Here is a 16666-nt window from a genome sequence, read left to right as displayed (position 1 = left end):
TCATCAGAAATGTGTATTAAGTAGAGGCATCCTTTTTGAATATATGAGTATGTTTGTGGATGTGATTTCTGTGTGTCTGCGTGAGCATCTTCAAAGGGTTTAAGCTCTTTTGACAACTATTGCATCTGTTTCCATCTACTTGAAATTTTAAATGGTTTAAAAACTTTATTGAGGCTGTTTCAGCTTACTGTTTTCTTAGCTTTTCCTTTATCAATTCTGTAGAGTTAAAATTTCATATATTTTGGAGGCTGATCTTTACTCTAAATCTCTTCTCATTATTGGATCTGGAGCATGTTGCACTGTTGGAATCTTGTAAGCCACACTGGTTCTCTCTCTTTGGGCTGATTTCCATAAGGCTGTCTCATGCCTGTCACCTTTGAGAGTTGAGCTTGAAGGAGACAGCCAAAGAGGAACCAGCAAACCTTGGCTTTTCCTCTTTTGCTACTCTTCTGTGCTATTTTCTGGTCTTCCTTTTACCACTCTTCCACTCTTGACCTCACTTTTAGATCAGGTTGGAATAAAACTTTCTCTCGGAGCCAGAAGGGCAGTGACACGTGTAGCTTACTACGCACATTGCACTTTACGTATTAAAGCAATCTCACATACTTAATCTTTACAAGAAACCCTGTGAGTAGAGATTACAAATGCCAAGAGTCTGCTGTCTTCCCCATTTTTCAAGTAATTATATGACTTCAGAGAGAGGTAAAGGCCACCCGAGGTCAGAGCCAGAAGGACGCGGGTTTCATAACTGCTACTTCTGGATGCAGGATCCCACATTCACTTGATTTGCTTTTGGGTTTGTGACGTAAATGTGGTTTGGGATCCGGTTTTTCTTACCTTCTCTGTTTTTTGTGTTGAGGAATTTCTGAATTATATGATGGTTGCTTTTTAGGCTAATCTTATTTCTAGTGATATTTTCAGACCAAAAAGCGTGAAGCTTCTAAATAACACTAAGTATTTAAACTTAGTCTTATTAACCGTGTACTGCAAGGATCATTAAACGTTTTCTGTGAAGGGCCAGGTACGAAATATTTTAGCCTTTGCAGGCCATACAGCCTCTGTCACAGCCACTCAGCTCTGTCACTGTAGAGCGAAAGCAGCCCTAGACAACATGGAAATGAATGAGTATGGCTGTGTGCCAATAAGCTTTACTTATGGACATTGTAATTTGAATTTCATATACTTTTCATGTGTCACAATATATTCTTTTGTTTTTTTTCTGGTCATTTAAGAATATAAAAGCCGTTCGTAGCTTGTAAGCCATACAAAATCAGGTTGGCAGTAGTTTTCTCACCCCTGGTATACTGATGTATTTACTAGTTGGGCTGGTTGAATTGTTGATTTATCTCTGAGGGAGTAGACTATTTGATATTCCTGAAGTAAAAATTAAGTTTATTTCCCATGGCTCTAAGCAGTGAATACTTAAAAAAGATGAGAGCTGTGTTTTGCTTCTCCAGGTTATTAAAATTATTCTTTAAAGAATAGTAGTAGAACATTAGTTACCAAGGTTGAAATATCAGAAAAGATTTAGCAAGTTGATGATAGACTATTATTCAGATCTCCTCTACTTTGAGAAATAACTGTTTCTCATTAGAAGATAAAATAGTTCCAAGTTTTGAGATTTTCACACTTCTTTGTGCTGTTATATCCTGTTAAAAAATATTTCAAAGCTTGAAATTCCAGCTCTCACAGTTGGTTATATGTATACTTATCAAATGGTTACCATTTTCTCCATTTTTTTTCCTCCCTGATTGTGGGTTGAGATGTTCATGCTCAAATTAAGTAAGTTACAGCTTTGTATGCTTTGTAAAGGATAACTTTATACAGTGGTCTGTTTTTCATTCGTTTGTTTACATGTAGGATAGAGTAATGTAGGATTATTTTATGTTCAGTATAAGAAATGTTCTTTAATTGCAGATAGAGTGATATATGTGTATATATATATAAAATATATATATACATACATACATACACATATATATGTAGTAGTCCCTAAAGCATGGGAAAGTCATAAAATGCTGTAATAGCTAATAGGTATACTGGGTAACCATCCATCTTCGAGTCCACTATCACATTACAACTACTTTTTTTCTCAATCAAAGTAAATGGCATTTTATTGTGGCTGGAACGGAGGCTGAACAAAGTGCAATAGGAAATAGCTATAGCTGCAAACAACTTCCAGGGGTTTCCGGTAACATTTGATAGCTGCACAGGAAGGAAATGAAGGGCCAGTCACTTTACAATGGCAGGAATTCATTTAAAAAAAAAAGTTTACTCATTTGTAGTCTTTTCCCAAATATATGCAAATATTAAGGAAGACTCTGTAGATCTTTCTACCTGTTCCTCCTGCTTATTTTTTATTTTACAGTGAAGTATGTTATCCTTAAAGTCTAAGAGAAGTCAAGTTTTATGCACTGCATTTTCTGCACACGTTAAAATAGGTGATATGCTTTTTCTCTGAAAATCTGTTAACCTTGAATCCTTAGGTTAAATTCTTTCAAGGGGTATTCTGTTTTTTTTTAATGTTGCTGAATATCATTTGCTAAAATTATTTTAAGTACCAGTATTTTAAGATTTTGCATTTAAGTGCCTAAGTGAGATTAGCCTTTTTTGTCAACATGATGTTAACTTTATAAAATGGGTTGGGTTTCTTCCCCTCCCTATCTCTGCTATATCTGACATTTATAGGAATGTTGAAGGCAATTCCTGGTAAATTGCATTTGGCTTTTGATCTTATGTTTATCTTATGTTTCAATGCCATCCCTTTTCAATGAGAAACAGCTAGTTAAGATAGAATTAAAACCAGAAGAGAAGTCTGAAGATTTCAGGGTGCAGATTCTTACTCAGCCACTGCTTGTGTGACTTTAGACTGGTCATTTGATTCATTCTTTTAGGGTTTTCCATGGGACTCTGAAAGTTTGAACTAAATGAGTTCTGAGCGCCCTTCCAGCCTTGACAGTGTATGAATAGAATTCCATTTTTGGCTCCAAGCCTAATCCTGCCGGCACCAGGACTGCAGTGACGAACAATAGCTGTTCAAATGGCGGCAGCTGCCCAGAGAACTCCAGACAAGCTGTAGTTAAATGCAGTCTTGGAACACCACCTAAATAAAGACAGCGCAGTACTGCAGAGGATCGCTGAGCTCATGGTCTAAAGCTCCAAGGGGATGGATGTTGAGTGATAACTATAGGAAAAATTGGAAGTTCGCTCTTGGCCTACAAGGCAATCTGTATTTTTAGATGGGAGCCGGTGGGTAGCAGGGCCCACCTCCCTGCCTGTCTTTCCAGGTCTGCTCTGCCTTTTCACTGCGGCGCTCGTCTTGCCTGTTCTGTGGACATTCAGTCCTGGCTCAGGTCCTGGAGGGTCAGGATAGAACCAAGCATGATACGGAGAATGTGATTACTGCTTAATATGTATTCTCCAGTTGACTGATTTTGAAAATTAGCGAAATTCATATGATTTCCGTTTCACCTGTTGGAAGAGGAGTCTTAGAAGTTTGACCAGGAAAACACTGTTCTTGGTCTAGTGTCTGTCCCTCCTCCTCCTGCGGTGTCCTCTGCCTTCCCACTGTCCAGACCTCAGGACTTCAGCTGTGCTCTTTGCAAATTACAGTAAACAGGCTTGTTCTGAGAACATTTTCACTTTATTAAAGCTGGCTGGGTACAGATCTGTAGAATAGAATGTCCCATGAAAAAGTATTTGTCATGTGCTACATGGAATTCTACAGCTAATGTCTCCTGCTTTCCTGTCTCACTGTCTTTTGCTTGCTTTAATACTTTATTTTAAAAATTAGAATAATTAACAGTTATTACTAATAATTACTAATATATTGCCTCCTTTATTTTCCATACATTTAATGAGTCTCTGTAGTTCTGTGATAGCTTCACCAACTCAAAGCAGGCTGTATTTCAACAGTGCATCATGGAAATTAAAAAAAAAAATTATTCAGGAGTCTGAAGTTTGAAATACATATCCCATAAATTTCTAAAACATTTTAAACTTCTGACCTCTTATAGCTACTATATTTATTTTATATAGTTTAATTTTTGATAGTAGGCATTTTGCTTTCTTTTGGTTTGTTTTTTGTTTTAAGCTTGTATGTAAGAGGAATGAGAGGTCATCATGGCTAAAATAGAAAGGATTGTTTTGGCCAATGTAGGGTGAACACAGGTAAATTATTCTGACTAAAGAGAATATTTTATTGAGTAAATTATTTCTTGAAAACTATTTTTTTAATTATTGTTATTGTACCCTGAGGCCCATGTTGCTTGTTGAATAAACTCTTAAAAGAACAGAGAGAAATTGTTTAGGTTTGTTCAGAATAGAAGGGTCTTTTCTATCTTGGTCATTAGTTGAAACAACTCTCTAATTGTGACTTTGTATTTTATAGGCATTAAACTAGTATTTATACTTATTGTTCATCAGATTACTAAAAAATATTTTTTCTTACTTCATTCTATTATGGAAGAGGAAAGAGTATGAGAGATAATATATTTAAAAATACAACTGAGGTACAATTTGTGGCATATTTTATGTATTATATAAAAATAAGATTTAGTTCATTTGTGGTTCTCAGCCAGAGATGTTCAAGAGGTCCTCCCAGAGCTTAGACAGCCTGTTTCGCCTTCCTTTTGAGGAAAAGCATATAATTAACTTGGATTATCTGGAGCATTTGGCACTTTCCTACCCCAAATTATCTTTGGGCACACATTTTTTTTAATCCTCTGCCTTTTAATTTGTCTTGTATATAGAATGATACCTTATATAAAGTCAAAAGACATTTCAAATGAAGACAGTAATAAAACATAGAAAATAAGATGAGTGGTTATCTTTAGATTATGGAATTATTTGCCATTCTTCACTAATTCTTCTTTTTTTGGTATTTTTTCAGTACTTTTGTTTGCTAGTCACATAAAAAGGTGTATTAATTTTCTAAGGCTACTGTAACAAATTTCCACACATTGGGTGGCTTAAAAAAAAAGAAAAGAAATTTATTCTCTCACTGTTCGAGAGGCCATACGTTCAAAATCAAAGTGTCTGCAGGGCCACAATCCCTTAAGAGTCTCTAATGAAGAATCCTTCTGGTGGCTCCTGGCATTTCTTGGCTTGTGGCAGCATTGCACCAGTCTCTGCCTCCACCTTCCCTACTTCTGGGTATTTCAAACATCTTTCTGTGTTTTTCTCTTAAAAGGATACTTATTGATTTTAGGGCCCATCATAAATTTAGGGTGATCTCATCTTGAGATCTTGAGAGGCTGTTTTTCCAAATAAGGTCCTAGTCACAGGTTTCAGGTTGGACGTATCTTTTGGGGAGAGGCCACCATTCAACATACTACAAAAGGCATTTCCAAAAAGAAGGGAAGTATGCTGTTAAATGGAAACTGCCATTTAGATCATTTTCTTTTATGTTGGAAAGGCTACATTTCACTTACGTTCTAGTAGGATTTAATGATTTGGGTCAGTAGTTGCAGATTTGTCAGGAAAATTCTGGGAGATGTTTTAGGCTTAATAAGTAACTTCAGAGCAGTTGGAATCTTCACGTGGACTCTCATGGCCATTTCTTTGAAGTAGCATTTCTGCAACGTTAATTATGGTTCTTAAGTACTGTTTCTCTCTCCTAAATCCCTAGTCTTGTTATGTTTTTCTGTATCTCAAATGGTGTTTTTGAGAAATGGATAATATACTTTGTTCCAGAATATGGCCAGTGGTGATAATTACAGTGACTAAAAGCAATTCTGTGTTTAGGAAATTATTAAAATATTTAGTAATTTAAATTAAATTTAAATTTAATTAATTAATTGGGCATAGATTTTTTTTTTTTTCCAATTTTTGTAAGCTCTTGGCCGGAGGTGGTTGGCGTGGGATGGATTGCCACATCACCTGAAATTGTGTGAGCTGGGTCCTCACGGATGGAGGTCCTGGTGCAGTGGCTCGGATGTGGGGGTGGGAACGTGGGTTTAGCCATCATTCCTTGTGATTCTGGTGCTCACTTCTGGTTGTAAATGGCTGCAGCCACAGAGACTTCTGAACACTTTCTTTGGTAAGAATTCAACTCTAGTTCCAATTGTGCTGCTGACTCTGACCTTCAGGAATTAATTTAACATTCCTGGACCATATTTCCTTGTTTTTAAAAAATATTTATGTATGTATGTATGTATGTATGGCCGCGCTGGGTCTTCGTTGCTGCGCTCGGGCTTTCTCTAGTTGTGGCGAGAGGGGGCTACTCTTTGTTGCCGTGCGCGGGCTTCTCTTGTTGCGGAGCACGGGCTCTAGGCACGCGGGCTTCAGTAGTTGTGGCTCGTGGGCTCTAGAGCGCAGGCTCAGTAGTTGTGGCACACGGGCGTAGTTGCTTCTTGGCACGTGGGATCTTCCCAGACCAGTTGAACCCGTGTCCCCTGCATTGGCAGGCGGATTCTTAACCACTGCACCACCAAGGAAGTCACCCTTGTTTTTAAAGTTTAGGATTTAGGCTAGAAGATTTTAAAAGACCTTCTGGCTCTAGCAAACTTAGATTTTACAGTGAGAGGACACTTTATAATGTATGGTACATTTCATTAAAATTTAGTTGCAAAAACATTTTAGAAAAAATTATAAACGATATGCCACTGTAATATTTCTAAGTTTTATTCTTTTATTTTTTTATATACATGGCCAGATGTTTCAGAGTTTTTAAAAAATCATTTGAGACTTTCCAGCTTGAGATTAGTGTTCAACCAGTAAACCTTTCTGTATCCTTTCACGCTGACCTTTAAAATATTTTAATGTTTAAATTTCTTTAAATAATATACTTGTTAATATAGAAGTGTATGACATAAAAAGTGAAGGTGCCCTCCTCTTTTCCTTTCTTCTTTGGCCCACCTGTTCCCAGGAGTAGCTACAGGTAATAATTTGGGGTTTAACCTTTTATGAAGGTGTGTATGCATATTACATATCATATATATATGTATGTATAGTCTTTGGGGGTTTTATAGTACTGGTCTAAAAGTTGCTTGAGCAATACGTTTCACAGTGTCCTCACTGGGGTGTTACAGGTGTTTTATTGTAATGGTCTTTGGTGGTGCTGATTACTAAAGCACACTGAATGTCCTGGGGGCAAGCCCTGCTAAAGTAAGGCTTGAATGTAGAAAGATGGAAATGGAATTTCCAGATCACGGTAGTAACAACTACCGAAGAAATTACGCTGTCCACACTGAAGGCACCTAAGACTTTAAATACTCCCTTTACCACCAACTGTGCCACCATGAAAGTTCTTAAACTTAGTGAAGAAAAAAATAGATTCAAGTGTTTCAGAAAAATCAGTGGGGAGAACAGTTGAAAATAATACACCCGAAGTGCATGCTTACGGTCAAGGCTTAGTCAGAATAGGGCTGTGATTAGTAAAACATTGTGAAAAAGATACAGAGGTACAAGGGCTGTTTCCTTAAGGAAACTGTATGCGTTTGAGGACAAGGGCCTTGTCTTGGCTTTTATATGTGTGTCTCAGAAGGACATATTTGGGGAAGACATTCTAGAAAATAAGTTGAATAGCATGGTATAGACTGAAGAAGTGGGTGATCTTGAGCTAGTGAACTTTATGACATCATTATTGCTTATAAACATACATTTCATTAATTTTTGGTTTTAGCAAGAGATCACCAAAAGCAAAAGTATACATTGGTAAAATAATGATTCTTGAAGAGTCATTGCTAAACACAGAGACTCTTGATTTTTAGGTGTTCAGATGAATCTGTGAACTGGTAACAGCAAACCAGGCTTCCTCATCACCAGCTGAGCCCAGTGAGGAGACTAGTAAGAGGGAGGGGGCAGGAGGGGGGGGCTTTATTGGAGAAGTATCAGCATGTCAAAATCTTGGAAATGTTCGCTTGTTTCATTGTTAGATGCTTACAGAATTTGGATTTTGGTAACGAATATATTTGCTATTGAAATACTGCTTCACATTTTACCCACAGAAAAAGATTCTGACTATTGTAGATGTTGAAGTTTGGGGTTGTGACGCATATAATTTGAAATTGGAGACTCTCCAAAGGAGTAGAGATGATTGGTGACAATCTAAATTATTTAAATTAATTTAAAAATTCAGCCTTTCAGACACACTAGCTACATTTCCAGTGCTCGGTGGCCACGTATGCTGGGGGCTACCATATCAGACAGTGCAAATTGTAGAACTTGTCCATCATCGCAGAAAGTTCTGTGGGATGGTGCTTCTTGGGACATACGATGCTGTAGTCCTATGCATTACTGTAAAACAAGCAAAAGGATAAAAAGGCCAAAGTAGTTGCAGGGGTTAGACGAAAATAATCAGAGTAATGGGAAATGTTAATTAGGTGAGCAAACTTTTGTTTTCTTCCTTGATCTTTTCCCTTCCTCTGCTTACTTTCAAGTAGAATAGTTGGAAAATGATTCAAAGCAAATTTCCTGCCAAGCAAGGTGAACACACGACCACGCAGCTTTTTTTTAGAGCCAGGACCTTTTCTTTCACAGTTTTGGTTCTTCAGAAACTGCAGATTGCAAGTTATTTTCTCTCTCAGTGCAGTTGGACGTTAATCCTACTCAGAAATCCTTTTTTTTTTTTCTTCTCCAGCTGCCATCTAGTTTCATTCATAGTGCTGATGTTTCAAAGCCTTTCTTCCAGAACCAAAGCCTTCCGTCCCTCCTTGGCTTCTCTCATTCTTAATGTGGCTTTCAGACTCCGGTGCTCTGTGTTTACTGAACTCCCATCTCACCCCTTTGCTCGATGACGTTGAGTAAGCAACTTAATCTCTGAGCCTGTAAAAATATTAATTTATTTATTATGGTACAGATATTGCCATATATATACATATGGATTGAATGAGATAATACATTTAAATCTCATAGCACAATACCTGAGCATTTAGTAAGCCAAATAACAATTAGAGATGAGCTCATTTGATGCGTTAGTTGTCTTTTGCTTTAGAGCAAACCATCCCAAAACTCAGCGGCTTAAAGCAACCACCATAATTTAGTTGAAGACTCGGCTGGGCAGTTCTGGTCTTGGCCAGGCTTGGCTGCTCTTTCATGTAGTGCTGGTCTCACTTGGCTGGTTGGCTTGAGGTTGGCTGGTCCTGGGTGGCCTCACTCACATATTGGCTGGTGGGTTGGTTGTCTCTTGGAACAACAGAGATGACCAGACATCATCCAAGCAAGTTCAAACTTCCTTGGAATCCAGAGCCCTCAGCAAGGACCTGTGCTTTTTTCTATATGTACCCGACATTCTCATCTACCTTACTGTTTCTTGAATGTAGTCTTTGCCTTCTGGACCTTGTTTCTTGAAAACAAGAGTCTGTCTTAATCATCTCTGCATTCTGAGTGGACAGCACAAAATAGTTGAATGAATACATAAATACAGTTTTGCCAACGTGGACTATTTCGTTATCTTCACCTACTAATCCTGTAAGTTCACCTTTATGTGCTGCCTACTTCGTGAAGTCCATTTGATCTCTTGAACTTTGGGAAGTTTGGAGGTGGTTTTTGGTATTGATTTATAAGAAATGTCGAATATTAAAATCTTACATTAAAGCATTATAGTTAATCTAACATTCTCTCTTAAATGGAGTCTTCTCTAAGTGCTATAGTGGCATTGAAAAGCTGTAAATAGTTTTTTAATGATGTTCATAAAAACAGGAAAGTTTGGTTTCTTAGTTCTACATACATTTATGGGGCAAACTTGTAATTGTGAGTTGGTGAGAAGAAGCCGTATTTGCTCACTCAGTCCACTTACATTTATAATGGTATTGGTCTACAGAATGGATTGTTTTTTTAGGGCAAGGAAGTTTTTTGTCTTCATTTCTATTTTTAATTTAACAGAGCTCAGGAGAAAAGAAAGATAAAACAAAGTTACAAGAGGCAGCACTTGCATATGCTTTTCTCTGCCTTCGCCCACTGTATTTTGTTCTCTAACTTGCTTTTTTGGACCTATTAAATGACTAATGATTAACTGTTGCCAGCTTTCTTTTTTCTTAAACTTCATGTAAGTCACAGTTGAGAGTTTTTGGAGAGTTGAAATACCCTAATGCAGTAAATTATGCAGTGTGCTGTGATAGGGAGCGGGGAAGAATTCCCCAATCCTCTCATCTGGGCCTCAGGAAAACTAAATTCGAATCCTGGCTCGGACAGTGACTTACTGGTGAATTGGAACAAGTTAATTTCTCTTTGGCTCAGGTAGCTGAGTTTGATAATCTTAAAGGTTTCTCTCCATTTCTGAAGTATTGTGCTGTTTCAATTAAGTATAGCTCCTTCTGGAGCTTAGTAATAAACATTACAGGTGAGCACCAGTGTTTAAAATGAAAGAAATGGATACACTAATTAGATATTCAATACCTACAGGGTTAATAACATGTATATAGAAAAGGTACACTTTGGATTCATTTTTGAAAACAGGTGTTTGTCAGGCAGGCAAGGTGGAAGGATTATAGCAGGATCGAGATGTGCAAAAATTACAGAGGTGAAAACGGGTGTGAAATGCATCATGGATTCTAGAGCTAAATTGGCGTGCCTGGAGCGTGGGGTACTTGGGTAGGGTTTCCGTTGTGTTCCCCTCCCAGTGCAGTTGATTGTACCTCCAGAGCGCATCCACGGTTTTCCTAGTATGTTCCTGCTTCATTAGGACATTTTGTTTTCTCTTTGGGGTTCATTTTGTATGGAAATTCCACAGGAAGCACTTGTTTCCCCTTCTCTTAGGGGCTGTACCACCTCACGCCATCCCCATAGGACATACATGCACTGCCCCTCCCTGGTGATGGTGTTAGGGACCAGAAAACTGTGACACTTGTGGTAGGATTCCTTTTGGTACAAGTGTGCGAATCTAGGAAGAAAGGTCTTTTTTTTTTCAGTCTGAAATATCTTTCATGTTCATGAGATCTTACCTGTAACTTAAATTGCAATAGCCACATGAGGCTCGTGGCTACTGTATTGGTTAGTTCACATCTGGATCTTTATCTTCCCTCGTGGTTTAGTCACTCATTACATGCACCCTGTTAGCCTGCGGAATGGTCTCCTCCTCGTAAAAGAAATTCCTTTCCTGGTTCTGCTTCCTGCCTCCCTGGCTCTCACTTGATCTTCTCTTCCAAGCGTCTCTGAAGTACTTGGAGGAGAGACTTCCTCCTTAAATTTCTCTGCCTGTGGCCTCTGGGACACCTGCTTCTCTTCCAGCCTTTGCTTCTTAGGCTTCCTCATGGCTTTCTAAACACTCATGGCCCCTACTTCAATAAGATTGGCCTGCCCTTTATTTTTTGGTAGGCCCACCGTTCACCATTCTTCATACTCTCTTCTGTACTTGGGGTATAACTAAGTCTGTGTCTGCCTCTGGTGACTTCCCTGCACTTTACATCTGTGCCTCTAAATGTCTGTTGGACGTCACCATCACCTGGACCATCTGTCACAATGCTTGACACATCTTACCTGTAAATATATGTTAAATGGTTTTCTGTTAGCTCCTAGATAAGCTATAAATTTGTATCATTTCCAAGTTCAGTGTAGTTTGTGTGCCTCTCTTCCTCCAATGCATATTTAAAATTCTATTCTTTTATGGTTTTAAGAAATTCATGTGTTCACACCTTTAAGTGTTTCTTTAGGGTAACAGAGATATAACAATATAACCAAGATATACAGGAAAGGCAGAGTCTCATGGACTTTGAAGGATACAAAAAAAAGACTTTTAAAGAAGTGACTGCAGTGCCGTGGGGTGATGTTATGATAGAGCAAATGAAAGAGCTTGGGAGACCCAGCAGCAGAACCCCAGGCTAGGCCTGTCATGGGAGCCCTCAGAAGTGATGTCTAAGCCGAGAGGTGGAGGAGTGGGTAGGAGTAGCTGGGCAAAAAAAAAAAAAAAAAAATGGATAAAAAGGAACATTAGGATTCATTGCATTTGAATGGAATTAATATTCCATTTGAGTTAAGAGAGAATTAATTTTAAGTATAGAGAGCATGCAAATAATTCCAAACCTAGGAGATGGTCAGTTTTGCTTTTTGTCTTTATATTGAATTGATAATACGGATGTAAGTCCATCCTTTTTAGCAGTCTGGTGTGCTATAAGGAAACTGTAAAGTGAGGAATTGTATTTGCTAACGGGTATTTATGTATTTGCTACAGATATTTATTTGCTAACAGATATCCCTGCAATGAATGATTATGTTCTACAGAGCAGACCCCTATCTTGCTGTGAACATGCCAAGCTGTGGCCTTTTGTGCTGTTACCATTAACAGCAAGTTTTTGATGGGTACATGAGGACAATTAGATGGGACTAATCACAGCAATTTCCTGTCATTCTTGAACTGCTTAAAACGACAATCAGAAAGGGTGGTAAACTTTTGACAGGAAAAAAAAAAGGGGATTAACTTTCAAAGGTTTTCGACTAATGAAAATCAAGCTTGTGCCACAGTAAGCCACATTTTCACACCATTAAGCATTGTGAAGCATTTTCCTTGAACCTCTTTTAATCTATAAGTGTGGTTTTGGACAAACCCCAGATTCTAGCTTACAATATAGTCTTCTGTTCTTATTACAAAGAGAGCGTTGCTTCATTGAATTGTGGGGAAGATAATGTTGATGTAGATTCTTAGTGACTATTTAAGAAAAGAAAAACTTTGAATTAAATGAAAACGTAAGTCTTTCATGTACAAATTTAGGGAAACATTTTGAATAGCCTTTAATTGGTAGTTTTGTGAAATTAGTTAGACTAATAGAAAATCAATTAGAATGATAAAATCTGTTCTTAAATATGAGTTATTTGAGGTATTTCTCTGTGGAAAACCACAGAAAGCTGGGCAGGAGAAGGATTAGTCCTAGCAGTGATTTGCCACATAAAGGCCTCAGAACCACTCAGTTTGCACCTGTCCGTTATCAACACAGGTTGCAGAGGTTATTTTAGTGGTTGGGGGAATTTTGTTTTTAATTTCTGTGAAGTACAAGAATATATTTCATCAGTTTTAATGGCCTTCTAGGTTCCAACATATGTTGACAGTTGAGCAGTTATTGAAGCTCTAGAGAGAGATTTAAACTATAGCTATTCTAGTTTGATAGAAAAATCAAAGAAATAAAGAATATGGGGTTTCTTTGAGGATCATTTCTTCTTTTTTGGGGAAATTAAATGATTGTTATTTGAGCAGCATTACCTGGAAAATCACAATACTTTTTATAACAGTTCTTTATTTTTTTTTATTTTTTATTTTTTTTTTAAACGTGATGATCTATTTATTTATTTATTTATTTATTTATTTATGGCTGTGTTGGGTCTTTGTTTCTGTGCGAGGGCTTTCTCTAGTTATGGCAAGCGGGGGCCACTCTTCATCGCGGTGTGCGGGCCACTCACCATCGCGGCCTCTCTTGTTGCGGAGCACAAGCTCCAGACGCGCAGGCTCAGTAATTGTGGCTCACGGGCCCAGTTGCTCCGTGGCATGTGGGATCTTCCCAGACCAGGGCTCGAACCCGTGTCCCCTGCATTGGCAGGCAGATTCTCAACCACTGCGCCACTAGGGAAGCCCAACAGTTCTTTATTTTTGAGGGTAGACGACCCAAAGGTAATAAATCATAGTCAACATTATACTTTCCAGTGGTCCTTTTTAATACAGTTACGGAAGTTTTTTCTGAAAATTCTTAATCATGTCTGCAACAGTCACAGCAGATATGGATGAGGTTGAAATCTTGGATAACTTCATCCCACTTTTTAAAAATCTTTTCTGACAAAATGTATGTTGAAACTACTAAACAAATTTTTAAAATGTAACTGATTTGAGTTTTTCCACTTTCTTAATACTTCTGTCATTTATCTAATGTTTTTAAGAATCATTAAAATGAGAAAGTATAAACTATGTTGTTTGTAAATAAAATAATTAACCGAACCTGGATTAATAATTTTTTTCCTCTTCAGAATAAGTTAGGCATTTGCTCAAACTTCTACACTCAGTGTGTGGTTTCAATTACAGTATTTTGTAACTACCTTTATTTTGTGAGGATTCATGAACTGTTATCATTTTCTAGGTCTCATCACAACTACATCAAGGAAACTAGACCGCGAGCAGCAAGATGAACACATATTAGAAGTAAGCATTTCTTTATTTTTAATAATTTTAAAAATATTGTAATCATAAATATGGGAAATAGCAATCTTACTCATATTATCTAGTAATTCTGAGCTGCTGCTATTTTGTTATATCACCTTATGGTCATTAATAAAAACGAAAATAAAGAAAATATTGTGAATATAGTTCAGGTCTGCTTTACACCCCTGTCTATCCCCAGAAGATAAACAGATGCCAAAATATCCATAGCAGCAGGTTACGAACAGTGGCATCCTACTGCGATCCCCTCACCCTGATTAGGACCGCACTACACACCTGTTAATTGTCTGCCTCACTCCGGAGCCCTCTCTTCTCAATGAATATCAAAGGCTGGATGGGAGCAGGTATAGGATACTTAGGACTTTGAAGATGATATTAAGATATTGATGGGAGATAAGATTAGTTTACGTATCGTGTATGTTTTTCTGTAGTCCTTTTGTGGTAATTTATTTGAGGGCCAGTGTTGGCAGTGATTTGACTGTCTTAAAGAAGAGAGTTTTTTTTAGTAACATGTTAAAAGCTGTGTCACCAGGCTGCTAGTTATGGAACCCAAACTTAGGAACGATTTGATGAATGCTACAAAGCATAGTACTTGGTTGTATTTCTCTTTAATTTTTCTTTTTTCCTGAAGATCACATGAAAACTGATCAAAAGGAAATGTTTTGAGAGGTTAAAATTAAAATAGTAATTATAATTTTGTTTTATTTTGAGAGTTTGGGAAGGCAAATCGTGTGCTTTAATTAAAGCAGCTACTTTACTTCAGTACTCTTGACAAGTACCATGAAGATACATTCATTCCCACTTCTATAAACAACAGAATTTGCACCCGCCAAGCTTCAAAAAGAACATAGTTCCACAGAAAACTTCAGTCTACTTTAATGTTTTTAGCATTCCATTAATTCACTTGGGATGACGTGGGTGAGGGGGAATAACTACGGTCATCCCTTTTAATGTGCACACTGAACTGAAAATGAACATTGGATCTGAGGGTGAAATGGTTTCTTATGCATTTAGAAGCATTCACCAGCATAACCCTCAAGAATCTCAGATCTTCATTCCTAAAATGAATACATGAATAATCTACTTAGAATAAAAGTTACTTTATATTTCTTTTACTGAAAATCTCATGTAATAAGTTGGTCTTAGGGCTTCCCTGGTGGCGCAGTGGTTAAGAATCCGCCTGCCAATGCAGGCGACATGAGTTTGAGCCCTGGGCCGGGAAGATCCCACATGCCACGGAGCAACTGAGCCCGTGAGTCACAAGTACTGAGCCCGTGAGCCTAGAGCCCGTGCTCTGCAACAAGAGAAGCCACCGCAATGAGAAGCCCGCATGCAGCAACGAAGACCCAACGCAACCAAAAAATAAAAATAAATAAATAAATCAAATAAATTAAAAAAAAAAAAAAAAAGTTGGTCTTAAATTTAAATGTTTATGTTCACCCTACCAAACATGGAAAACTTCTGTACAAGAAAAGAGAGAGCCAGGCAAAATAAAATGATTGCTAGTATTAAAAGGCCTGCTACTTAGCATGTACTTTAATCGGATGATTTAACTTATTTTATTGACGAAGCTTAAAAATGACAGTTTTTAAATACAGTATGTAAAGATTTTATTTTTAAGCATGTACAAGAGGACTCTAAATATTTAAAAGCAAAACCTTCATGTATCTCTTCCTTCACTTAAAAATACTGAGTTTTTGAGAGCTTAACGTTTACAGTTAGGGCGTGTGAGGAAGAGGGGTAACGGGTAAGGAGAGAGCGAGGGCTCAGAGCCGGTGCATTCCTAGCCCCCGGCCTCCCCGCCCCCCCCCCCCCCAGTCCCTTTGTGAAAATGGAGAGGTTGCCCTGCCCCCTCACAGGGCTGTGATCAGCGTGAGGAATCGGTACGTGTCCATAGTGCTGTGTGAATTGCAGAGGTTTATAGAAAAGGTGATTGTCATTAGGAAGAAGACATTCACTTTTTATACAGTATATTTTAAAAACATTTCTTGTTGTTATCTTTAAAAAAAAAAAACAGGTTACAGTGACAGACAATGGTAGTCCCCCCAAGTCAACCATTGCAAGAGTAATTGTGAAGATCCTTGACGAAAATGACAACAAGCCTCAGTTCCTGCAGAAGTTCTACAAAATCAGACTCCCAGAGCGGGAAAAACCAGAACGAGAAAGAAACACCAAGCGTGAGCCTTTATATCGTGTTATAGCTACAGACAAAGATGAAGGTCCCAATGCAGAAATCTCCTATAGCATCGAAGAGGGAAATGAACATGGCAAATTTTTTATTGAGCCAAAAACTGGAGTGGTTTTATCCAAGAAGTTTTCTGGAGCTGGAGAATATGATATTCTTTCAGTGAGTAAAGATCTAGTCTTTGAATTTCTTACATAATTTGACCATTAATCTAGTCTTATGTCTCTTCTCTCATAACTTTCTCTCTATCCAGTAAATGGCCTCAGTGCTGTACCTAACAATGCGAAGTATGGGTTTGCTTGTCCCTTCTTTAGTTGTCATTCTGGTTATCTGTGTTGAGTATGGCATAAAAAGGTTGCTCTTTTTATCAGGCATTAAACACATGGAACATACAGCACAGATAC

General features: G+C 37.8%; 1 protein-coding gene across 4 annotated transcripts in view; it reads left to right on the top strand.

The window, feature by feature from the left end:
- FAT1 (FAT atypical cadherin 1) overlaps positions 1–16666 on the top strand; it is a 122121-nt gene that overhangs the window by 61465 nt on the left and 43990 nt on the right. For all 4 annotated transcript variants that reach the window (XM_068531955.1, XM_068531953.1, XM_068531954.1 and 1 more), the window contains exons 4-5: positions 13998–14059; positions 16095–16424. In XM_068531955.1, the coding sequence (XP_068388056.1) occupies positions 13998–14059; positions 16095–16424 (392 nt within the window). The remainder of the gene's footprint in view (positions 1–13997; positions 14060–16094; positions 16425–16666) is intronic.

Source organism: Eschrichtius robustus, chromosome 21 (assembly GCF_028021215.1).
Source record: "Eschrichtius robustus isolate mEscRob2 chromosome 21, mEscRob2.pri, whole genome shotgun sequence".
Classification (NCBI taxonomy): Eukaryota; Metazoa; Chordata; class Mammalia; order Artiodactyla; family Eschrichtiidae; genus Eschrichtius; species Eschrichtius robustus.
The sequence above is the reverse complement of the archived record's forward strand: the minus strand, read 5'-3'. Positions and strand labels throughout refer to the sequence as shown.